This window comes from Engraulis encrasicolus, chromosome 3, assembly GCF_034702125.1.
Source record: "Engraulis encrasicolus isolate BLACKSEA-1 chromosome 3, IST_EnEncr_1.0, whole genome shotgun sequence".
NCBI lineage: Eukaryota > Metazoa > Chordata > Actinopteri > Clupeiformes > Engraulidae > Engraulis > Engraulis encrasicolus.
In genome coordinates, this window is record NC_085859.1 from 32,081,490 (window position 1) to 32,107,043 (window position 25,554).

A 25,554-nucleotide genomic window follows, 5' to 3' on the forward strand; every position below is an offset into this window, starting at 1 on the left:
ACGGCCAAGAGAGAGGAGCCTAGGGCAGGGCCAGGGAGGAGGAAGTCATTCAGGTTAAGGCCTCCGTACTGGAAGGAGCAGTTATAGACCACCCGGTTCTTTCCATTGTGCTGGACTATGTGGTGTGGTATATACCATGCCTCCTCTGTGCCTTCAATCTGATGTGGCTCCAATTTGACGGCGTATCCTGCTTCCTTGAGCTTGTCTATCTCAGCTTGGTATGCTGCGGCCTGCTCCGGCAACTTTGTCAATCGTCGCTCGATACCCCTCAGGTGCGGTAGCACTGCTTCTGGTGAGGCATGTAGGCGGGGCATGTTCTTAACTCTGAGGAGGGGTGTGGCGTAACGTTTGACACCACCGATGTCTACCCTCACTGTCTGCTCTTGGAGCAGGGTCATGGCTTCCTGGTCTTGGCGTGACCTGACGACCACCTTCTCATTGCGATACGGGATCACGTCAAGCTGCCACAGTTTCTCAACACATGACATCAGGTCAGAAGTGGGAGCTGTTGATGTGAAGAGGCACTGTGGTGAGCTATGGCAGAGGCTGAGGTCTTGGGCTGGCCCTTGTAGTGTCCATCCCAAGCGTGTCTTCACGGCCGCAGGTGCACCCACAGGACCCAGTCGAACTGGTTCTATCAGCGGGATAAGGTGGGTGTAGTCAGAGCCGATCAGTAGCATGGGGTGGACTCGGTTCAAGGACTGGAGAGGTAGCCCAGCCAGATGCTTGTATCTTTCCTGGAGCGTACTCACAGGATGGGTGTGTTCAGCTAGCCCCAGCTGTTCAGCAGAGAATGCATTCTGTTCATAGCTCTTCTTGGGCTCTGAAGTAGGGGATATCGTGAATGAGATGGCCGCCCCATGAAGGACCTGCAACTCCTGTCTGACTGTGCGGAGGGCGAGCTTCTCAGGTTTGCCTATGAGGCCTAGGTCTTGCACTGCAGAATGGAGGAGAATCGTCCGCTCCGAACCGTCATCAAGGACAGCGTAGGCCTCCATGGATCGGTTCCCGTTCCTGATGATGACTTTGCTGATCTTCAGGAGCACTTTACAGTTGTAAGTGGGACGATCGGCATACAGAACCTGGCTGACTGTGTTTGTGAAGCAGCTCTCTGCTTTAGCTTCTGCTGGGGGTTGCGCCCCATCCTCTCTCTCGTTGACCTCATGCAGGACAAGCAAATGTCTCCTGTTGCACGTCTTGCAGGGTGCCTTTAGTGTGCATTTAGCAGCTTGGTGACCACGGCCGCAGCGCCAACACCGGTTATTGCCCTTTATCCATGCCACCTTCTGCTCCTTGCTAAGTTCCTTGAAGTTAGCACAGCTGTTCAGAAAGTGCTTGTCGTTCTCGCAATATGGACAGTAGGCCTTTCCCTTCTGCTCGTTCGTGTTCTTATTGGCTGAAGGTTCAGCTGCAGAGGGCGCTGTAGAGGTGCTGGGCTTGGCAGTGGCATCTGTACCCAGGAGGACAGTTGTGGTCTTAATGCCCTGCTTTGGCTCTCGCTTGTGGTCTTTCTTCCTGTTTTGTGGCTCATCACTCTTGACACTTCGGGGTTTCCCATTGTCATCTTGCATTTCGAGTTCATACTCGAGCCACTCAGAGAAGTCGACGAGGGTAGGAATCTGCACTTTCCTCGGGTAGATGTACCTCTTGAAGCTGTAGGTGAGGTCGTAAGGTAGCTTACTTAGTAGCCTCGAGACGTGAGAACCACATAGCAGTTCCAGATTGCCTCCTCTCCCTAGCTGCTGTAACATGCCCACAAGGGAGCGCACTTGAAGAGCGAACATGTTAAAGGCTTTCACATCGCCAGTACGGACACTTGGGCCATCCATCACTTCCGATATACGCTGTAAGGCCAGTTTGTGTGGTTGCCCATACATCTTGGTGAGGGCCAGCATCGTATCGGTGTATGGGTGCCAGGAGTTCACATATGAATCAGCCACGAGAAGGGCTTCCTCACACTTGAGATGGTCAGTGAGGATTTGATACTTGTATCTCTCTGTGGCGTCTTCCGGCAGAATGTTCTCAAGTGCCGTCTTCATCCTGGAGAACTGTCTGGGGTCAGGTGAAGTCATACACGGGATGGTTGCCTTGGGACCTCTGTATACAGTTTCACGTGTAGGGGACACATGCCTATGACGGGAACGATAGGGGGTGTAACCGGGGTCTGCATTGTGCATGCTATCGTATCTTGAGTCATAGGGGGTATGTGAGGACTGAGCTTGCAATCTCTGGCCATACTGGTCTACACCAATGAAGCTGGGATGGGGAGAAGCGTAAGCGTAGTTTGCTCTCTGCTGCTGCGGGGGCTGGAGAGGGGCGTGGTCACCTGCTACCCCGTAATGGTGGCTAGGAAGATGAGCGTGGGGGTCACCATCCTGTGGAGCAGGTGTCTGTGTCAGGCGGGATGAGGGGTGTCTGTACACTGTTGTATTTGGTGGCAGTAAGTGTTGTGACGACACTGGAGCAGCATGTTGGGGTGGAGCTCTGATCTCAGCCATTAGGCTCTGAAACTGATGCTGGAGAGTGACATTCTGTTGCCTCACTTCTTGAACGACAGCTACTAATTCAGACATGTTGATACTCTGATTGCGCAGAGGGATGTCGGTTTGGTGGGTTTGCTGACGTGGTGTCGGTGCATGAGGCAACGGATGGTTCTGGCTTGTGTCACTTGGGTCTTCCTGCAACAGTTGTATGGTTTCAGGGCCAGTGGGCTGTGTTGCTGGATCAGTTTGGCTTACTGGTGATTCAGATCTGTTGCTGGCCACCTCCTCCCTTTCATACTGTTGTTCGACCACTTGCTGCGACGCCGGTGCATGGCCCCTCATTGCTGATCCTGGTCCACTCAGGTCATAATCCAGAAGGTATGGTGGAACATTTCCCTCTCTTCTTCTGGTGACCATGTGCTGTGTCTCATTGGCATCCATCTTCACACAGCTATCTGCTCTATCCAGGCTCGTAGGACCAAATTGTTTGAGGGGATTAAAGTGAGGTGGTTCTTGGATATTTCAGAACGCCGTGGAGAGTCGGTCAGAACTCTTATGAATGCACATGAGTCCGTTATTTCCTTAAGTGAATGTTCTTTATTCTTGAAGAAGGGGTTACAACTTAGATAGCCATTGGGCTTGATGAAAGGACTGTATAGTTGCTTTGGGTGTGACTGTGTGTGTGTGGTTGTTTTCAGGACGCATACTTCTTGACTTAAACAGCAAACTAAATGGCTAAAACATGTCAAGTAAACTTCACACTTAAAACTTAGCTGACTGCTCCGAGCTGCGCTGGCATCTTCTTCCTGGCACTGCAAGCTCGCGCAGCCAACGTTCTCAATCAGAATGCAATCTCGCGCTCAGTCCAAAGCTTCCTTAAAGAGCTAGACGCCCTTTGAAAAAATGTTTGTGCTAGGTTTGAGCCAGACTTTTGAGTAATTTAAAAATACATTTTTAAATTACTACACACAGTGCAGTCCAGCATAGTCCATTGTAGTCCAGTGGTAGGCCTACTGTATGAAATGCAGTGAAATGACAATGACCCCATTAAAGACAGACCTAGCTCCTTTCCAAAAAAAAAATAATATAATGGAAAAGCTTATTTCCATAATTCCATTAAAACAGCTAAACTTTCATAGATTATAGATTAATGACCCACATGGTTTACACAATACTATGGTGATTCTTCCAACATCATGGTGGCTCTCTCAAATCCGCCTGTGAGCAGCACTGTGAGTTCTAGGCCTATTTGATTGTCATGGTCTGTCTTGGTGCGTTATTTGTAATATAAGTCTTGTGGATTTGGACACCTATCTGGCAAATAAACAGAATTTAAATCGAATTGAAGTTGTGAACCACACTTCAGGAGATCCACCTGAATATATACAGTACGCTGCACAAATAGAGCATTAAACATCCTTAAAGATCACACACACCCTGGTCACAGGCTCTTCACCATGCTACCATCTGGCAGGCGCTTTAGGACTCTACGTGCCCACACTACGAGAATGAAGGACAGTTTCTATCCAACTGCCATCAGACTTTTGATCTCAATGCATCACTTGATTGCATATTTTATAGCTTAATTATTTATTTATGCCATAGAATCTGGTGCAATTGGTGTGTGCATGTGGACATGTGAATACTTTACGGTACAGTACTTTACTTTACGGTACAGTTACCCTATGTAATTACTGTGTACTTTCTGGGTAACAACAGGGTAACAGAGAGAAGTTACATGGATATCTAATGGGTAAAAAGGGGGTAATTACAAAGTAAATACCATTAATTGGGTAACAAAATGGTACCAGAGAAAAGTTTGATGATTAAATGGTTAGAAAATACACAGTAGTTTCATAGTAATTCTTGAGATATGGGTATTACATAGTATTTACTTTGTAATTACCCCCTTTTTAATCCGTTATGTAACTTCTGTCTGTTACCCTGTTGTTACGCAGAAAGTACACAATAAATACTGTACCGTAAAGTAAAGCGTTAGCCTCTACTCTACTCTACTCTACTCTACTCTACTCTACCATTCCAATATTCTTACATATTTTAGGCTTTCAGCTAAAAAACATGAATAAAGAATTAGAATATTGTAATGAAATCACCATTTTCTTCCGGAACTAATGTTCAATGCTTTTAGGAATCTCTTTGCCTTAATCACTGCCATGATGCACCTTAGCAATGAAATCAATGATAGTGGCGTTGCATGGGAGGTATGGAAGCCCATATCCTTGATGCTTTTGTTGTCAGCTGTTTTTTTGTTTTTGGATCTGGTACCTCTCATTTTCCTCTTGATTATATCCCATATATTACCATAGAAATACAGGCAATCAGCATTTAAATGTGCACTGTGAAGGATGGTAGCCAGAGTATGAGCATCTATGTTGCTCATTGGAACTGTCCTGCCTTTTGCCAAATTTGATCTTTTCATGAATATTTATGAGGTAATAAACTAATATTTACAAGTACAACCAAAGCACAGTAAGTTTTGCAGCTAAAAATGTCTATTTCTAAATGGTGGACATGGAGAAGATCCACATTTTTACCTTTTCCATGAAAAGTGCAATTTTCTCAGTCTTAATGAATACTTACAATTTGATGGTGNTGGTAAGTGTTTGTGAAAAAGTTAACATTTGTGAACAGGCAGCATGAATTCTGGAAAGAAACTGCAACAAGTATTACACAGTGTACCTTTAAACCAGGTTTGGTATTAGAAGTTAATGACCATTGACTTCTATACAGTCTGTAGGCTATTCTATTTTTTAAATGCTGTTTCATGGTTTGAACTGAAAGCCTAATATGAACAAAACAAATAAACAAACAGATACTTGAAATAGCTTTGAGCAATACATCTAAAATGTATGAAAGATCTTTTTGATGGAATTATGGAGATGATTTCTATTTTTTTTTTGTAAAGGATTTGTATATACTTTGTTCTCAGGGAAGGGAAAAGGAGAGAGAAGAGTGGTTTGTAACTGGTTACAGGGATACAGTACATACACAGTGCCAGTGGGCCAATTTGGTAGTTTAGAGTCAGATGAGCTGTGCTTGTTTTTTAAGTGTGCTCAAAAGGCACTCCCTTTCAGAAAAAGATTGCCGTTTGTTATTGACATGTATTAGGATGATTGAACAGCAGCCTACAAGGAGAGCTGTATAATGTATACTTGTATTGTGTTAATATAACTTTACTGTATGGCATGGAGTGGGTTTTAGGCAGGAAGAACCCTTCAGTCACAAGTTGCAAGCAGGGAATCAAAACTAATGTTGGCGTAGTAGATCAGTCTGACTCTGACTAATTATTCAGTGGTTGTCATGGTTTTGAAGTGTGGATGGCTTGTTGGCATGTTTAGGTCCACTTAAGACCAGCTACTGGATGATTGGATAGGATTGCCTATTGTCAACACTGATGCACACCCAGCCTCTCAGCCTCTAATAGACAAATTGTTTTATTAATGGACAGAAAGAGGGATGAGTTCCCTTGTTTTTCTGCTAAAGAACAGAAATATCTCAGTGCTTCCAGGCATGCATGCTGATCCATCCCCAGCCACAACCTACTATATGCCTTGTTGTGGCTTCCTTCGAGAGCAGCTCGCAACACACTTCACCCCACCTCTCTCTCTCTCTCTCTCTCTCTCTCTCTCCCCCCTCCCCGTTCACTCTCTGTTTCTCCCTTTCTCTCTCTCTATCCGTCTGTGTCTATCCAAGGAGGCTGCTATTCTTATTCATTCACACACAGACGTGGGGTAGGTGTGTAATAGTCACTAATCCAATTTGTTGTGTAATTTTAGGAACGAGGGCTGTCACTGATCCGATAATCCTAAACAGTGAGAGATCTCGTAGGCAAGCTAAGCTGCCCCTGTCGCTTGATTCTGTCTGTCTCACTGATTGCCTTTCATGAATGGATGTATATATACGAGTAGCCACGTCTCCTCCTCCTCCTCCTCCTCCTCCTCCTTCTATTCTTCCTCTTCTTCCCCCTCCTCCCCCTCGTTTGCCTTGAAAACAGGCTACTGTTGATTCCTGCTGCTGCTGGAGATCTCGTTCAGCCTCAGTCAGGAGCGACGGTTGTAGTGCGCGTGTTGTTGTTCCTCCTGCTCCTCCTCTTCTGGCTCCTCTCGTCATCCTCCTCCTCCTCCACCTCCTCCACCTCCACCTCCTCCTCCTTCTCCTCCTGGCTCCTGCCTTCAGCCGCTGACTGACTCTGACTCCGACTCCGGCTCGGTGTGTTTGTTGCCGGGGGTTACACGGTTGCCGGGGACGATGTCTGAGCACATTCAGCTTTCTCTGGCTCTGTGTAGGATTGGCTTTTACACGGTAAGACACAAAACAACTGTTGCGCCTCATGCCTGCTGACCACACACACACACTGACTGGATGAGCGTGTGCTGCACGTGCTTGTGTTTGTGTGGTTGTTGTGGGTGTTTGGATTGTGTGTTTGTTTTTGTAATTGGCTATCTGACTGCTTGTCAGCTGGGTTTGTTGTGTTTTTGTGGTTCTTGTGAAGCCCTGGGTCAGGTGGTGTGTGTGTGTGTGAGGGGGCGGGGGTGTCAGTGAAGGTTCTCTACATCCCTGACATGTTTGCCCAGTGCAAGGTGTATGTGGAGTTTGTACAGTATCTGACCTCACACTCATTCTGGCGGCATTTTGTGGACTTGTAGAAGCCATGTGCAAAATAATGTCGAGTGCCAAGCTCACCTTTAGGTAGAGAGGGCAGTGAAAACCCAAATGAGATCTGATCTCCAGTCAGCCAAACAGTCCTGCCCTTACAGATGAAACAGTTAACAAGCTTTTCACAAGTCAACCACCCCCTCATACACCCCCCTCCCCACACACACACACACACACACACACAGACACACACACACACACACACACACACACACACACACACACACACACACACACACACACACACACTCTCACACACACACCACCCGATGTGCGATAAAAACGGAGTGTGGTTACCTCATTGACGGAAAAAAAAGAAAAAGAAAAGAAAAGAAAAGCAGCATCAGTTTTCTCTTCAGATGGAAGGGAGTTGTGTTACACGTCGCGTACCGTACGTACGCCAGCAGGTGTGTATGACAGCTTCCTCCGGGAATGTGCCGTGCAGCAGCAGTCGATCCGCAGGCAAAAGCAACAGGGGGCCCAGTGATGATCACACAACAAACAAGCCCAGCTATCAGCTCCTATTATTCATCCCCATGTCTCCCTCCCGGTGTAGCCTTCTCTGATAGTAGCATTGCCATTATTATGACATTGACAATGGTCATGGGTTTATCATACAGACAGTGTAGATTTCTCACCAGGGGTGCTACAGCTGGGAATCCCTAGTATAGGGGGGCGTTGGGATACAGCTGAGTGGGAGCAGGGTTTAGTTCCCATTGGGGGGCATTAGTCTATTTTATTTTTTAATACTAAGGGGGCTGTTGGCAGGCTTATAATGAGGTCAAGGAAGGGGCGCTGGGAGGGTTATGATGCGGGCAAGGGTGCTTTTGTTCAAAAAAAGGTTGAGAACCACAGGTGTAGATATTTGTGTGGTCTCTCTAAAATATTGTGTGTTATGACTAGGAGTGCCAAGACAAGACATAGTATGGCGTGTCATGATATAGAACTCCTGTGGCTACTTGCCTTGTGTTTTTGCTGTCTGAAGCCGGAGCACATTGTTCTGTATACATATTTGTACATACACTATTACACAAATGTGAACACACACACACACACACACACACACACACACACACATACACACACACACACACACACACACACACACACACACACACACACACACACACACACACACACACACACACACGCACACACACACATATACGCTATGCTTATAGTGCTGCATACTGTATGCAGTGGGCCTATGTAGACTAAAGAATGTCATTCTTGTTCAAATATATTTAGATTCAATGGTATGCATTGCATCTATTTTCTCATCACCCCACGGGCATTGTTGAGGCTGAGTCTGTTAACGGCTTGTTAGAACAAGTGGGTGTTGTTCTGGCCCTTGTGTGCTGTCTTGTGAGCGAGCGAGCGGGCAAGCGGGTAGGCGAGAGTGAGAGCAGGTCAGCACAGCGAGTGTTGCAATGATGGACAGCCTCGTCTTCTATGGTGCCCGGGAGGGAAAGCAGGGAGCCGGGTTCACTGCCCACCACACCAGCACACTGGCAGGCCCTGGCACAGACACAGACACAGACACAGTGTGTGTGTGTGTGTGTGTGTGTGTGTGTGTGTGTGTGTGTGTGTGTGTGTGTGTGTGTGTGTGTGTGTGTGTGTTAAGAAAGAGAGAGAGAGAGAGAGAGAGAGAGAGAGAGAGAGAGAGAGAGAGAGAGAGAGAAAGTCTGTGAGGATGGTAGTGGAATTGCCAGGCAGGTCACATAATTCAGCCTGTCGGAGTGGCCACCACACTGCGCTGGCTGGTTGCTGCCACCTGCCATACTCCTGAGGCCTGGTGGAGGAGAGGAGAGAGGGCAGGTGTGGACATCGGGTAGAGGTAGAGGTAGAGGACCGTTTGCAGCGCTGCTGATGTTGACTTGTGAAACTGTATTGTAATAGAAGACGTAGTAGGTGTCTGTTGAAGAGATATGTTTTTGTCTTTTTGACTTTATTCATGACAGGACAGTGAAGGTGGTGACAGGAAGCGAGTGGGGAGAGAGAGATGGGGAAAGGACTGGGGAATCTAACTCGGGTCAGCCTCATGGTAGACGAGTGCCCTACCGGTTGGCCACGGCAGGGCCAGAAGACAGTGTCTGTTGAATACCTTTACTGGTTAGAATAGAACCTGGGGGTGCTGTGGGGTAGTGCGCTAACTAACCCACCTGACCCCATACAAAATTGGCTACATACCCTTGCGGAAGAGAGAGTAGAGAGAGAGAGGTTCCATTGGCCCATTGTTTCCGGGTTCTATTATTGCAAGGGGGAGGGGTGTGAAATCCCCCTTTAGGCAGACCTAAGGACTGTTCTATTCAATGCTAGGAGTATTATGACACGTCCCTTTAGGCAGACTGGAACCTGGTCACGTTAGGTGCCCATAGCAACCTATTACAATGGCATATCTCTATATACTTAAAGAATCTCTGCTTGCGGACCCAGGTTCTACTCCGGTTTGGGTCATTTCCCCAACCCTACCCCATCTCTCTCCAACTCGCTGCCTGTCCTACCATAATAAAGGCCTAAAAAGTCCCCCAAATATTTATATAAAGAAAAAGGACAGAGAACCATGGTTATGGTTACCCATCCCCACACTGCTACCATGTGACCTCCCTTGCATGGGTGAATGCAATTTTGCTGTTGTCAAGATGACGGTGGAACTATCTCTCTTTCAAAATCACACATACAGTATGATGCTGTATGGAATGCATTTCACTCAATATTTGAATTAGTTCCCCTTTTATGTGTACTGCCAAAATGGCGATAGTTCTCAAAGTGTGAAATCTACATGTGTTATTAATACAATTGGTTGATGACAGAAAGAGTATTCAAGTTATGCTTTTATCAGAAGACAAAAGGTGTTTTGAATTTTTAGGTCTGGGTGGGTGAAGTAGAAATTTGGTCTAATGCAGGAAATGAAAAATCTTGGGCTGTAGCTGTATATGAACGCGTTCAGAGGAGAAATGCTGCCGGCCAGCAGTGTGATTTGGCAGCAGCTGCAAACAGGATTTTGTAAAGAGCCGTTCTAAAGAGTGAAGTGTTTGTGTCCAGTGTTGCCAGATGTGTCTGATCAAATCCCGCCCAAAAGGTTAGCAAAAACCGCCAAATTGCGCTAAATTCATCCCAATTTCAACAAATTGCATTGACTTCTATGGGCCCAAAACGGCAGGAAAAAACGCCAAATGGCAATTTTTCCCCGTTTTTACCCGCAGGCGGCAATCCCAAGTAGCACCAATTGGGCGGGTAACCGCCCAATCTGGCAACACTGTTTGTGTCATGGATATATGCAGGTGGAGAGAAAAGAAAAACGGGCCTTGAGCAAGCTTTGATCCCTCGTGTCGTATGCAGTTGGTGTGCAGGAGAGAAACAAGAGGCCTGGTTGTTGTGTTGTACAGAGCCCATTTCCCCAGCTAGAGTGTGACAGATGGCCTGATCGAGGTTATGTCCTGTGTGTGTGTATTGTTCCCACATCTCTGTGTGGGAAATTTGTTGCTGTAAAAGTAAGACAGAATGATGACAGAAAAGGTGACAATGCAATCATTGGAACATGACATAATGCAGTGGTTCCCAAACTGGGGGTCGGGACCCCTGAGCCGGTGGTCACACAGGTACTGCAGGGGGGTCCAGGACAGAAAGGAGCAGTCTTTGCATGAAGACTAGAAATGTAAGTTACAGGTTAACATTTACAGGTTAACATGGCTACGTACTTCCAGAAATGGGTTAGTAACAGTATTCACTTGTACGATTAATAGCTAGCAATATTAAGGGACAAAAAAAATGCCAAAGAAAATTATTCTTATTTCCAAAAAGGGTCCTCGCAGCTTAGCAACTACTGTCCTAATGTAATCATGACAAGGTGTAAAAGATCAAAGGGACATTTGACTAACCACAACTAATGTTTACCTGCCTTCATTTTTGTACAGTGCCAAATTCAGGACTGGAGACAGTACAGTAGAAGCTTAACTTCTGCTTTGCGTTCATTTGTGTAAACCTGCATTGGTGTGTGTTTTCACCAACTTGTCCCAGCTTAGGTTCCCACCGGAAAATGTTAAAAAAGGAAAGGGAAGGGAATAAATAATAATAAATAATAGTCTTCTTATCTAGATAAATATTGTGCTTTTCCCTCCCACATTCGTGTATACAGGAAATCGGCGTGACAGGACACTTGAGTGGTCAAATATCCATGGAAACTGCGAGTTCAAGTAAGGGCAGTGGCACAACGCCAGTGAAGGGAGGGTGAAGTGAAAGGCAGTGATGACAGGGGTGACATGGAAGACACTTCTTCTTGACATGTTGTCTTGTTCTTGATAAGTGAAAGTCAATGGATCCGTGTAGCATGCTACACAGATCCATTGACTTTCACTAGCTTAGCGTCATAGTCCCTCTTTTAACTTGTCTTAAAGCAAGACAACGCTTAACATGAAAAATAAGACGCTTTACCACCTTTATAAACCCTGGCCAACGATTTTAACTGTATTAAGCCCCAAAATAGTGGCATACCCCTTTAAGGGTTTGGGGTACATTAAAATGATTTTGCTTGGCAAATATTTGAATGTGCTTTTGAATGTCCTGCTTGGTGAATACTGTACTGTAGCTAATTTTATGAAATTATGACAAGAGAGACTAGATAATGTTATTAGGGATAGGGATATGGATAAATGTTTCATTCCAGACCTGTTTGTGAGGTCTTGGCTAAGAAATGTATCGAAGAATGCAGTGTTTGCCACCGTCAGTACTGTAATAATGATAGTAGACATTGTCCCTTAAAATCCCTCCCAACTAATATAATTACAGAACCATATCAACAAAGCAATAACGCATCATTACAGATAATTGGCGAGGCAAAAAGATGATTGAAGAGGCATGCAGAGCCCTGGTAGCAACAGCCAAGCAGAAAAAGAAGCGTGTAAAATTACGAGTCCTGATGGTACCGCTGCTACTGACTGAGAGAGACGACTAGACAGACAGGGCCAAGTCATTACAACTCTGGATGTTTTTACGGCCCGGCTCATTACGCTGTCTTTAAGGCCTAGGGGCCGCAATAAACCCATCAGCAATGCCGTTACGACCATTTATGCAGCAGCCGCATACTAGAGAGGGGTCATAAAGCCGTCTGCGTAGGGCTGTATAGTAGCACAGATACACTCTACTCTTATACTATATATTACACGAATACTGCCATGTCTGTAACGCCCTCTTCCCATTTGTTTGTTTGTTATTACCTCCACCAAGGAGATTACATTTTTGGTCATGTTGGTTTGTCTGTCTGTCTGTCTGTCTGTCTGTCTGTCTGTCTGTCTGTCTGTCTGTCTGTCTGTCTGTCTGTCTGTCTGTCTGTCTGTCTGTCTGTCTGTCTGTCTGTCTGTCTGTCTGTCTGTCTGTCTGTGTATTGGTCTTTTACCAATGTTCCATGGTAACTGATTGGGAGTAATAGTTCTTGACTGACATGCCCTTGCCCAAGAAGTTTAAAAGTTGAAAGGATGGAATGTCCACAAAAAGAAAATAGATTTAACCTCAAAAATGGTGAGGATTTATTTTTACTGTACAAATGGTTTAGACAAAGAAATTAAAGAGTTCTGGGTTTCAGCTTCTCATGGCAGGAGACAGACGTAAGAAAGCTGTTGCCTCCAATCAGCCACACCTGGTCTGGTCATCAGCAGGTATTTGAAGCCTCAGGTTTGGAGACACAGCCCTCCAGGCCTATAGAGGGTGCACAAGAAATGCTTCCGACAAAAAGGTTAATTACACTTCAAGACTGTAGGTGGTGCAAAAGAAGTGTTTTCCTAGAAAGGGTTAAATTGGCTCTTACACTCCGGCCCCTAATTGTATGGAGTGTGACTATAATACAATTACATAAACAAAAAGAGAGCCTTTAACCATACCAAAAATAAAGTTCTTTACCAAATAAATTATTATTTTAAGATTAAACAAGATTGTTACATACTTTAACAGTTGCCAGGGGAGCAGTTATCTACCAGGCAGACTTTTGTGATGAGCCATTCAAATACTGTCTTTGTTTTGTTCTTCAATGAATGTACCAGCCCACTTCCATCTTCAAAACGTCCAGGACTGCCGGGGGACTGCTCCATCCAAATCAAGCTGATGTCTTCTGTTTTCCTTTGGATCCATCCATTGTTGCTGTTCTTTTAACAGCGGGAAGTATTCTTGGGTCCACATCAAACGGGCAGCTTGCTCTTTGGACACCAGGTGGCGCTATTTCCAATTTGTCACAATTCTTTAGAGAATGTCTGACTACTTTCTCTTCCATTTCCAGGTCTTCAACGTTCCGTTTCAGGCCACCAAGTGTTGCTTTGTGGGCTTGCATGATCAGAGCAGCTTCTCTGCTCTGAGAGTGTGTTTTGCTGATATGATTTATGTTCCTTTTTCTTATAAGGATCTAACACATGTTTTTCAATTCCAAAAGCCAAGCTACTGACTTCTTAAATTTCAGCCAATCTGAAAATGTGAAATAATTTACAGTTGGGCTTTCTTTACCTTAAACACTAGTACTCAGAAAGTGATTTTGTTTTTAGTCTCTTGGTCAGCCATTGGGTTGAGCAGGGAGTCAACAGGATGGGCTGGTTAGTCATCTTCTTTGCAGAGAAACATTGGACCTTCTATCCATTGTCTGCATTGCGTTATTCTCCACTGAGACAAGCTGGTGTTTTCCTGAATGACTGATGCGTGATTGGCGACAAAAGGTGTGGAGACATGAATGTTCATTGGCAATGCATTTCAGAACTGTCTGGCTATCATTGCAAAACACTGCCCTTTGAGGTTCAAGTTCAAGCATTTTTCCACTTTGTCTGCAAGCATCGCAGCGGAGAGCTCCATTTTTGGGGCCCCTCAACTGTTTCAAGGGAGCCAATCTTCCTTTTCCAGTCATGGAGAAGCAGACGTCACTCTGGCTATTCTCCATCCGCAGGTAAGTTGCAGTGCTGTAGTCATATTCACCGGCATGAGTGTAGAATGTGTGTTGGATTTCCAAAGTGTTTCGGTTTGATGCAGCAAGGTAAACAGGAGTCACTCAGCTTTTCCATGGATGTCTGCTTTATCCACTTCTTGGATGTCGTGTCAGGAACAGGTTCATCCCAGCCACACTTGTCCTTGCATAACTGCTGGATCATGTGTACAAGCACAAGTAACAAGACTGGAACTAAAAAGCTGAGTGAGTCGTACACTGATCTTGCAGGTGTGCCCCTTCGAGTAAGTGCTCTTTGTTTCAGTGCTTTTTTCTTCAGGCCAAGGAGGCGCTGTTCTGCTGCAGGGCTTTTGTTTCGCAGGACCTGGTTTTCTCTTCTGAAAGGTAAGTCCAGTTTATGATGTTTATCGTTTAACACTACACTGTTCATCATTTCCACAGATTTCTTGCCTTTCACTGACATTTCAGGTTTGTCTTCTGGTGCTCTTTCACTGAACTCTTGGTTGAAATTATTAATCAAAGGCTCCTCTGCTCTGGCTAGTGAGATCCTGTTGCACTTGACTGCTGGACAGTTGGTTGTGTCTGGATCACGGCCTCTAAGAGGACCACAAACCCACCAGCCTAGGTGTGATCTAATGGCAAATGCTCCACCTTGCTCACTATTAATCACTTCACAGGGCTCCATGACGTTGTGAGCATTTGATCCAATTAGCATTTCAACCTTGGCATCGATGTCAGGTAGTATCACCTTTTGCAGGTATGGCCATTTTGACAGATCTTGTTGTCTCATCATGTTGTCCTTCGTCACAGGCATTTCCTGTTGGGTGTAGGTGTCTGGTAAAACAACAAAGTCAGAACTGTTTAATGCAGCAACTTCAAGTCCTGTGACAAGGTGTGAGGGGATGCATTTCACTTCACTCATCGTATGCAGCATAATGTTGGTCTTCCTTCCATTGATTTGCAGTCTTGACATTAGTTGTTGTGTGCAAAAAGTAGCAGAACTGCCTGAATCAAGAAAAGCATATGTCTTAATAATTTGGTCACTTTTGCTGCTTTTTACCTGGACTGGGACAATGGGCAGTGCACATTCTGTCTTACCGGCCCCGATATGGCCACAGGATGTCAAGGCGACAGGTTGGTCAACATTGTGGTCGTCAGGAGGTCTCTGTGTTTCTCCATCTTGTTTTGTCTTTTGTCGACTTTCTAAGTGTAGAAGTCCAGGATGTGGTTTCTTGCATATGTCACATGTCAGGCGCCTTGTGCAGTCCTTGCTGATGTGTCCCTTTGCAAGACATCCAAAGCAGATTCCGTTTTTTCTTAGAAAGTCTACTTTCTCCTTATTTGACTTTTTTCTTAAACGTAAGCACTGTGCAAGTATGTGAGTACCTTTGCAGAATCGACAATGTGCTAGTTGGTCAACTGTTGTGGCAAAGCTTGCAGTGGATTTTGGTTTGGGCTGAGGTTTTGATTGGCTTGTTGTCTGAGGGCTATCAGTGATGTTGCCAAATACTGGGTCGGAGTAGATGTGGACTTGTTTTTCAAGGAATTCAACGAGATGGATGAATGTCACTCTTTTGTTTTCTGTTTGCATGTCTGAAGCTACTGTTCTCCATCTGTCACGTAGTGTATGGGGAAGTTTAAAGACTATGGCTTTGAGGTTAGATGCCAGATTCAATTCATCCATGTACATCATGCTGTTCATTGAATTGCAGCAACTTCTGAGGAATAGTGTGTATGCCTGCAATGCTGTGGGGTCCTCTGCTTTAATTGGTAACCAGGTAAGGGCTCTCTCTATGTATGCATTTGCAATTCTATATTCATTGCCGTAATTATCTTTCAACAGACGTTTGGCTGTCACAAAGCTTGTGTCTGAGGGCAGATGCTGACAGCTCTTAACTAATTCTTGAGCTGCTCCCTTAGTGTACTGCTCAAGAAAAGACAATTTGTCTTCACTGGTCTCAAGTTTGGACTCTACAATTTGCTCAAAAGACCGAATAAATGATTGGTACTTCATTATATCACCTTCAAAGGGCACTATGTCACGTTTTGGCAGAGCAGCAATTTGTTGTTGTCTTACCAGAGACTTTGTGATGTTGCTGTGGCTTTCCAGGATTGTGTGGAGTTGATCAGGCTCCCCTGTTCCCTGTGAAGCTTGAGTTTGCTGTGCCGTTGCAGTAGATGGAGATGGGATTACTGGGGTGTCACTAGTCTGTGCTGTTTGTTGACTTGGTCTGGTGGGGGGTGCAGTAGTCTGTTGAGCCATTGTTGTATGCTTAGTCGTCTGATGAGTCGTTGTTTGATGGGGTGATTGTGGCATGTTGACTTTGGCATGTTGCGGTTGAGGTGCATTGACTTCCGCTTGTACAGGGACGTGGACAGTAGGATGGTGCCAAATGGTTCCAGTTGACTTTGGTTTTACGCAAGGCGTCATGGCAATGTTTTTAAAGTCCAATGTATCTTCTTTCTCTATGTGTAAACTTTCAAAGTATTCATTCATGCCATCCATGTTCGGTGAATCCATGTATCCCTCAGCAGATTTCAGTACCGCTATTTTGGCTGATGCAGCATCCAACTGTGTTTGTATGTCTAACAGCTCCTTCTTCCTTCTTAGTAGTTCCTCTTGTTCCTCAATAGCATGTTTCTCAGGCAGTGCTTTGGCTTTGACTTCGAGTGATTTTCTTTCAGCCTCTGCCTGAATGCGTGAAGACACTGTGCTTTTTACAGATAGGACAGAACGGCCTTTACTTGACGTCTGAGATCCAGGTTTTCCTGCTGCTGATGCACTGTCTTCAGGCCTGATGTCATCAGTAACTTCAGCAGGCTGGTCATGGATCTCCTCTTCAGGTGTTTCTCCGATTGGTGTCAAGTTGGCCCACCATTGTGAAAGAGAGGAAAGGAATTCAGTTATCACTGTCCATTTTGGTTCAAACCATGTGTTTGTATCATTCTCACATTCTTTTTCACTCAATAAGCACTGAAACTTTGAGTGTGCTTCTTTAAACTCATTCAGTGTTGTGTTGTAAATTCTCTCATTTGCTTTGAGTTCATCACTACAAGCGGTGTCTTTCATTAATTCTTTAATTATATTCATGCGCCTAGTCAGCTGGCGAAGCTTGACTTTTCTGGTTGTGCGCACTTCTTCCAAGGTTTGTTTGCTAATTTCAACACCATCTGAGACTTCAACATCTTTAACTAAAATTTCTTTTATATTTTCTTCATTCATTTTAACAAACTAGGTCAGCCAATTGGGCCCTCAATACGTGAACAAAAAATGATTTTCTTTCAATCTTCTTAATGCTTTCGTTAATGTTCTTAATTCAACAGAAAAAGTTCCATATCCATTCCAGGTAAGTAACAGAAATCCTCTTCATTCACAGGCAAGTAACACAAATCTTCTTTTGTAAGTAAAACAAATCTTCTTCATTTGCAGGTAACGGAAATCCTCTTCATTTAAAAGGTAAGTAACAGAAATCCTCTTCATTTGCAAGTAACAGAAATCTTCTTTTCAGGTAAGTAACACAAATCTTTGTTTTTCAGGTAAGTAATGTAAATCTTCTTTTCCAGGTAAGTAATGTAAATCTTCTTTTGTAGATAATGAGGCTTTTTTTGTACTTGCCTTTGTTTGTTCAAGGTTTCCAAGATGGCCGTCCTTTGTTTGCTTCCATGTGCTTTTCCAAACAATTCACTTCTGAGTTCCAATGTTCTTATAGTCCATGATTCCAAAGTAATTCGAAAGCAAAGTCCATTTTAGTCCAAATGTTCCAAGTCTTGAAGTCCAGTGCTCCAAAGGCAAGCTTTCTTACTTAAATGTATTGGTCTTTTACCAATGTTCCATGGTAACTGATTGGGAGTAATAGTTCTTGACTGACATGCCCTTGCCCAAGAAGTTTAAAAGTTGAAAGGATGGAATGTCCACAAAAAGAAAATAGATTTAACCTCAAAAATGGTGAGGATTTATTTTTACTGTACAAATGGTTTAGACAAAGAAATTAAAGAGTTCTGGGTTTCAGCTTCTCATGGCAGGAGACAGACGTAAGAAAGCTGTTGCCTCCAATCAGCCACACCTGGTCTGGTCATCAGCAGGTATTTGAAGCCTCAGGTTTGGAGACACAGCCCTCCAGGCCTATAGAGGGTGCACAAGAAATGCTTCCGACAAAAAGGTTAATTACACTTCAAGACTGTAGGTGGTGCAAAAGAAGTGTTTTCCTAGAAAGGGTTAAATTGGCTCTTACAGTCTGTTTGTCTGTCTGTCTGTCTGTCTGTTTCTTTGTCTGTCTGTCTGGCAGCAGGATAACTCAAAAAGTCTTGAACGGATTTTAAATGAAATGTTGTCGAGTTCTTGGAAATGACAAAAGGAACAAGACAAGTAATTACATTTTGGGATTAAAATTTGGGATGAAAATTCAGTATTAAAAAAAAAGATTCTTCACCATTGCGGGATATGATAGGGTGAATTTTGGCATTCCAGTTTCTAACTCCACAAAAACAAGGCAGAAAGACGAGTGTCAGAGTGAGAATCGGTTTTGAAAAAAGCTACAGGAAGGAAGAATGTGCTGGATGGAAATTTTCAAATGTAGTTTGACCCTATATATGAATTACTCAAGCCCAGAAAACAATGCGGGGGGCCTTATCTTAAGACTTTTAACTACTCTGTGTATTACTAAAGTATTACTAATACGAATACCTGCTGGTAAGCTTAAAACATGCATTAAGTCAAGATTAACAATGAGATCATGAGAGACCAGGAGGACAGCAGGCTTTCTCTTGCCTCTCAGTAGTGAGTGTAAAGAGAAAGTCCTGTCAGCCAGAGACTGAGTAAGCGGAGCGTGATGAACTCACTCACTCCTCTTTTCTGGTGTCACGGCCAACACACAGCGACTGATGTGTGTGCCAAGATCACACCTCTCCCTCCTGCTCAGTCAGGCTAATCATGTGGCTGTCCTCGCTATTGCTGCTGTCTACTCCCCTGATCACACTGGTAGTAACGGGAAATGTGGTAACACAGTTCACCAATAGCAAAATGTAATGTATGTAACCAATACAAGTGGTTAATCACAGAAATATTATTCAAGTTATGCTTTTATCAGAAGGCTATAACATGTTCTCAAATTGCAATATGTATGTAATTAATTCAATTGATTAATGACAGAAAGAGTAGGCATTATGCTTAAGGTTTATCTTGTATTTTGTATAAAACTATAACTAAAGATGTTTTTGGATTTGGAGGTAGTGATGGTTGAAATATGGTCTAGTGAAGAAAATGAAAAATTTGGGGTTGTGTGCCAAGATCACAAACACATGCATCTCCTGCTCAGTCAGGCTAATCATGTGGCTATTGCTGTCTACTCCACGGCTGACCCAATAGGGGCAACCTGGTAACGGTTGTTGTTGTTTATACGCTACACAGACATACACATCTACAGTATGCATGTCTATGGAGATGCAGCCGAGAAGACACTATTGTAATCTTCGGCCGTCTGGTGTGAGATCTAACTATTTCAATATAATATAGTATTTTATATCAGAAAAAAATCTAAATATGGGAGCAACTTTACTCCGTACAAGCATTTGTTTCTGTGCTGTTTACATTCAGAGGTGAAGTATGCCATTTTAGCCGTTTTTATTTTCTAAATACATGCTGCCCACGTAGACATGTCAGCTACACTATGTTTGTTTGCCTTTGTATTTGTACTTACTTGCAGCATACAAAATCAGCCTCTACACTCCTGCTTCCTGTTGCGTGATTGTTTGTTTACAACAATGTTTGTTTTAGTCCTCCTAATCCTCGCTCAGTGTGTGTATCACCTTTGGCCTCCATGCTAACAGCCTGACACACTTTGCTCAGCACCCTCCTCACCAAGCCGTGCCAGAGACTATCCTGGCATGGGCTAAGAAAAGCCAGACTACCTGAGACTGTTTACCACCAGTGATCTGATCTTCACTGGGCTGTCTGCCAGGCACCTGTAGCTCATAAGGCCTGGGAGCTTGAGCTAATATAACGACTTTGTGTTATAAAAAGCACCAATAGTTGGCTTGCCACCATATTGAACAGCCTACCAATGGGCATTGTGCCAAAATTCTTTTACTTTTTTTGTTAAATCCTACTCTGTGCAAACAGATGCAGTATAATCCCTTTCGATATCACTCAGTGGCGGAACAATTATACACAGGGTCCCAGAGCGAAACTCTGATAGGGCCCCACATACAGCCAGCCAAGGTCAAAATAGGGACCCCAACCACCAATACAGAAGGACCCTGGGACTAGGGCCCCCCCAGTACTCCGCCTCTAATAACACTTTAGATAAGCACCACTAGTCACCATGATTTAGCTGCTTACTAACGTGTATGCAGCATTAGTAGCATACTAGCCATTAGTTAGTCATTATAAAGTACTTCTTTATGCTTTTTTTCTGCAAGACCTTATTCTGTCCGTAGTAGGACATTAACCCTTACGATTTCAGATGGATTGTGCTATGAATGTGTTGCATGGTCTTGCAATGTAGCCAGTCTTACGACCAAGATGTCAAGAGATTTTGTAGTGTGACATGGTTATTCTCTAATTGCTTACACTATGTGATGTAAAATGTAGAACATTTTGACGTAAGGGCTGAGTCAATAACTTGATAAAGTTATCGGTTTCCATCTTGACTTTTGACTGGCCAAAATGACATGACAAGACGTGGTTGTGTGCTTTTAAGGCACTGCATATAAACACAGGCAGTGGGATACATGGTACAGTATATGAGCAAAATGTGGAAAATAGAAAAGGAGAAAATACAAAATAAATATCAATCATAATAATAGTGAAGCATAAAATATATTGTAATTAGAATCATTATAAAATATTAGTCATATAATGCACTTGATCACTGACAATAAATGGTGATGTTATCAGTTCGATGGATTGCCCAGCTTTCACTTTGCCCCTCTTATTTGCTAAAGATCGTTCTGTTCACTCCAGTCAGTCTCCTGGTGTTGGTTTTTGGACTTTGAACAAGCAAGTGAGTCCCTGAGGCCAAGGAGGTGTAGGAGGGAGGGGTTATGAGAGGAGGGGGACACAGTCACAGTCAGAGCCCTTAGCCAGGGTTGCCAGATGAGGCTGATGATTTCCAGCCCAATAAATGCTCAAAACCCACCTGGAAGTACTAAATCCAGACTAAATTTTATTGATTTCTATGGGTTTTTAAATTTTATTCTATTTCCTCCAAAATCCATTTTTTCCCACAGACAGCCATCCTAAGCAGCCCAATTGGGCGGGAAACTGCCCAATCTGGCAACACTGCCCTTGGCAGGAAGTCACTAAAGCTGCCAGTCGCTGAGACAATGAAGCAGGAGTGGTGGTGACTCACGTCTTAATTTATTGGTTTGCCTGGGTTTCCTTTGCTTTTGGTCCCAGAGAAAAGATAACCATTGCATTTCATTGCCATTTTTTAATGCATCCTTTCCACATCACTATCAGGAATTTCGTCTGAGCTGAATCCCATCTGGACAGAGTGTCCAAGACTCCTCTCCATAAACTATATCGCACTTTGATAAGTAAGCCAGATTATTGGTTTCCGTCCACCACTACCACACAAACAGAAGGTATTGTCATCTCATCTCTCTCATCTTGTGGCTCGCCATCAGTGTCACTGGCTGAGGGGTCCAGAGAGCTCATCTCACATTCACTCACATGCACTGCACAGTGTGTGCCATATGTAGTTATTATTTACTCTCTGTCTCTCCCCTTGGACAGCCCGTCACGTTGGCTTTGAGCTCTGTACTGTGTGGTGCTGTGAGCAATGTGTCACAGCCTAGGTACTCTCTCAACAGGCTCGTCATATGTGAAACATATAACGGTGCATCGTCAACCTTTATGCTGAGAGTTAGCCGAGCCAGCCAGCCTCAATGGCTTGCATCGCATCTCTGCACAAACACTTAACACTGTAGAGCTTGTCTTGTTTTAGTGTTGGCATACAATATACTATATACTGCACACGTGTGTATTTCATAGTAAAGTAAACAGGCCTGGGTCACCTTTTATCTTCAGAATGTTTTTATGTGAATGACTAAACCTGCAGGACAGTATATCATAACTCTGTGTCAAAGTCATCAAGACATCAGGATTCTTCATTTCTGCTTTCTACGCTGGGCCAAATGAGATCTAAAGACCTGTTGCGTTCTCTGCGGACGTGCTTATTTATCTTTTTGCCACCAGTGCAGCTGTATAAAAATGCAGTGTTATTCCAGTCCTCATAGAAGTCAACAGCCTCCACCAGACGTCGCCAAGACCACCGCGGTCAGCCCCCCACCACACCCCCAATTCCCCTATTGTTTTCTCGGCCTGCTGTATTTTGTCTTTTGTGACATTTGTCATGACCTGTTGTGTGGAGTATGAATGAGTCGTTTCCGTGCTTTGATAAAACCGTATGGGAAACGGCAAGTTCTTGCCACATGAGAAAAGTGCTTATTTTATCGATGAGGGCTGCAGGAGGGAGGGAGGGACAGAGAGAGAGAGAGAGAGAGAGAGAGAGAGAGAGAGAGAGAGAGAGAGAGAGAGAGAGAGAGAAAGAAAGAAAGAAAGAAAGAAAGAAAGAGGGGTGGGTGGGGGTGTTGAGTGATGTTACCCCCTGACAGAGAGAGAGAGAGAGAGAGAAAGAGAGATTGTGTGTGTGTGTGTGCGTACATGTGTGTGTGTTCGTTCACGCGTCTCTGTTCTGCGTGCATGTGTGTGCTATATGAAGCTATATGAAGCAAATGGCTGCCCTGTCCCCAGTGAGCTGTCGCCTCTTGTCGGGATCTCAGGCAGGGTGATGATGGAGACAAACAGAACAGCTCACCACATGATGATGCCCATGATGACATCAGATAAAAATCGATACTTGATAACGGCATGCCATACCTTGATAACGATAATTTAAAAGATATTTAGAAATATAGCAGAGTGGTTTTTTTGTCACTAATTTGTCGGTCTGTGTGGGGGGCGTGTCTTTGGTCATGGCGGGCTTCTTGTGCATTTGTTGATATTCCGCTAGAGATTGGACTGCAAAGTAATGTTTTGCTTGTTAGTCAATAAGTCACAATTATGCATATCGCCACTCTTGATATCTCGATACATTTTCCATATATTGTGCAACCCCACTCACCACATGATGATGCCCCACGAGAGGATCAATCATTTCCTTCCATCTCCTTCAAAGAGCCAAGTCCTTCAGGCATTCATTTCCTGTGTTTCATTTTCTTCCCCCGTTTCGGGAGGGTGGTCACTGGTCATGGTGGCAGTGGTGGTTGGTGGATGCACTGGCATGCAAAGACATTTGGTGGGGGGTTGCTGGGGGTGGTTGGGGTGCATTTAGAACTTCTTACTGGGCTATAAAGGGATTATATCGAGTCATTATTTTTTTTTAAAATGCACTTTTTGTCCAGGGCAAACAGGCAGGCGCTTTAGCACCACCTCGTCCATGTCTGTGGGTAGATGCATGTTCCTTTTCGGTGGTACATTAGGCCCTATGCTATGCGCCTCTGAAGTTCAGTGTGTGGATAGTCCACTTCATATTCTCTAAATGGATACTTCAGTCTGCCTCTTTATACATATTGGAGTATCACTTTAAACCGATGAGAGAGGATGCATCAAGATCTGGTGGCCAAAATGGGACAGATGGCAAGTACGCAATCTAGTGTGTCCGCTTCCAAATGACGGCTGTTGATGTGTCCAAAAATAGGCCCTACTGTACTGCTGGTGTATGCCTCCAGGCCTCTACCGGCAAAACATGCAGCCTCAGCTGAGATGCCCACATGGCAGCTACTGTAAGACTGCTGTCTGGTTAGTTCCTGTATTCTATCAGTGTTGTTTAATGTCAATGAGCTCTCAACGCAACGCAACCACAGCAATAACACTTAAAGGGACACTGTGTGAGATTTTTAGTTGTTTCCAGAATTCATGCTGCCCATTCACTAATGTTACCTTTTTCATGAATACTTACCACCACCATCAAATTCTAAGTAACTTATTCATTATGACTGGAAAAATTGCACTTTTCATACATGAAAAGGGGGATCTTCTCCATGGTCCGCCATTTTGAATTTCCAAAAATAGCAATTTTTAGCTGCAATAATGACTCTGCTTGAACCATACTAGAAAATATTTGTTTATTACTCAGTAAACTTTAATGTAAAGATCAAATTTGACAATGAGTTTCAATGAGCAGCATAGTTGCAGTACCTTTTTTGACCATTTCCTGCACAGTCTTCCTTTAAAGAATGGCAGCGGATGTGTCCTGTCCAATTATTTATGAGAAAAAAAGTGAAGATAGTGATATGAGACAGAGAAAGGGGAGGATTGTGAAAAGACCTTGGGCCAGAGTCAAGCCTCAAGTCCTTGACATAAAAGCAAAGTGCCATTATAGCAGAGAGAGTAGAGAGAGAGAGGTTCCATTGGCCCATTGTTTCCGGGTTCTATTGTCGCAGACCTAGGCAGACCTAAGCAGATACTTTAAGAATCTCTGATTATAACCATTGAGCCAGGGCCAAGGCCTGGTGTGCCGTCTCAATCGGGTCCCCCAGCACGACAGCAACTGTAAAACTGCTACCTGGTTAGTTTCTGTTTTTGGTAACACTGAGGAATTTATTAAATCATATTATATTTTAGCTACTAACAGAGGGCTAAAAGTAGAACTTGATAATGTAATAATTTCCTTATAATATAGTAACGCCTGACAATGTAACAAAAATCGTCTGATAATGTAATGAAGTGTCATATTCCATTTACAGACAACATACAGACAATAAGTACAACTTTTATGCTCTTAGTTTAGTCATGTTGAACAAAATTGAAGATAAATATAAAAATAAGTAAACGATTGCATCCAGAGTATTGCATGGAGAGTGTACTGTCACCATCTAGTTATGTTAAGTTATGTTACGATCTGCACCTTGTTGTGATAAAAAAAAGCAATGGACATCAGTTTCAAGTTAATTAAACAAAAAACTTCATGAGTCAGCCAATGCTAAAATATACCGTTGATAGGCAAGTAATGGTCTTCAACGCTCTCTGGGTTGAGAACCACACTTGCTAAACTATAAACAACATTTTAACACTGGCCAAAGGTAATACATTGTTACATTATAAGGAGTTATTACATTATCGGGTTCCACATACATGCCCCATACAAACTGCACAAGTGACATATCAGTGCCCTCCTATTGACACAAAACCTTCAGTGTTGCTACTAGTCAGGTCAAGATCAATGCAAGTACTTTCTGAGCTCCCGAAAAATCGGGAACTCCTCCCTCTTTGTCGGGAAGCAAACAACCATTAGCAAACCAAGGGAGGCGGGTCAACCATGCCGTTTGGGAACTGTTAATTGTTATGCTCTTGGTCAAACCAAATCTCGAAGACATTTGAAAGTTGATGATAATCAGGCTAGGCTGACTGAGCCTGCCAGAGGTGATTCTGGGGTCAGTTGGGGCCCAAAGCAAAAAAATGTCCAAAGGAATGAA

At 43.9% G+C, this 25,554-nt stretch overlaps 1 protein-coding gene across 1 annotated transcript in view; it reads left to right on the forward strand.

Annotated features, from left to right (window-relative positions):
• Positions 1-6,687: 6,687 nt before the first annotated feature.
• The window catches only part of arl15a (ADP-ribosylation factor-like 15a), a 296,066-nt gene continuing 277,199 nt past the window's right edge, over positions 6,688-25,554 (forward strand). The window contains exon 1 of the mRNA XM_063193820.1: positions 6,688-6,806. Coding sequence (XP_063049890.1) covers positions 6,753-6,806 — 54 coding nt within the window. The 5' untranslated portion in view covers positions 6,688-6,752. The remainder of the gene's footprint in view (positions 6,807-25,554) is intronic.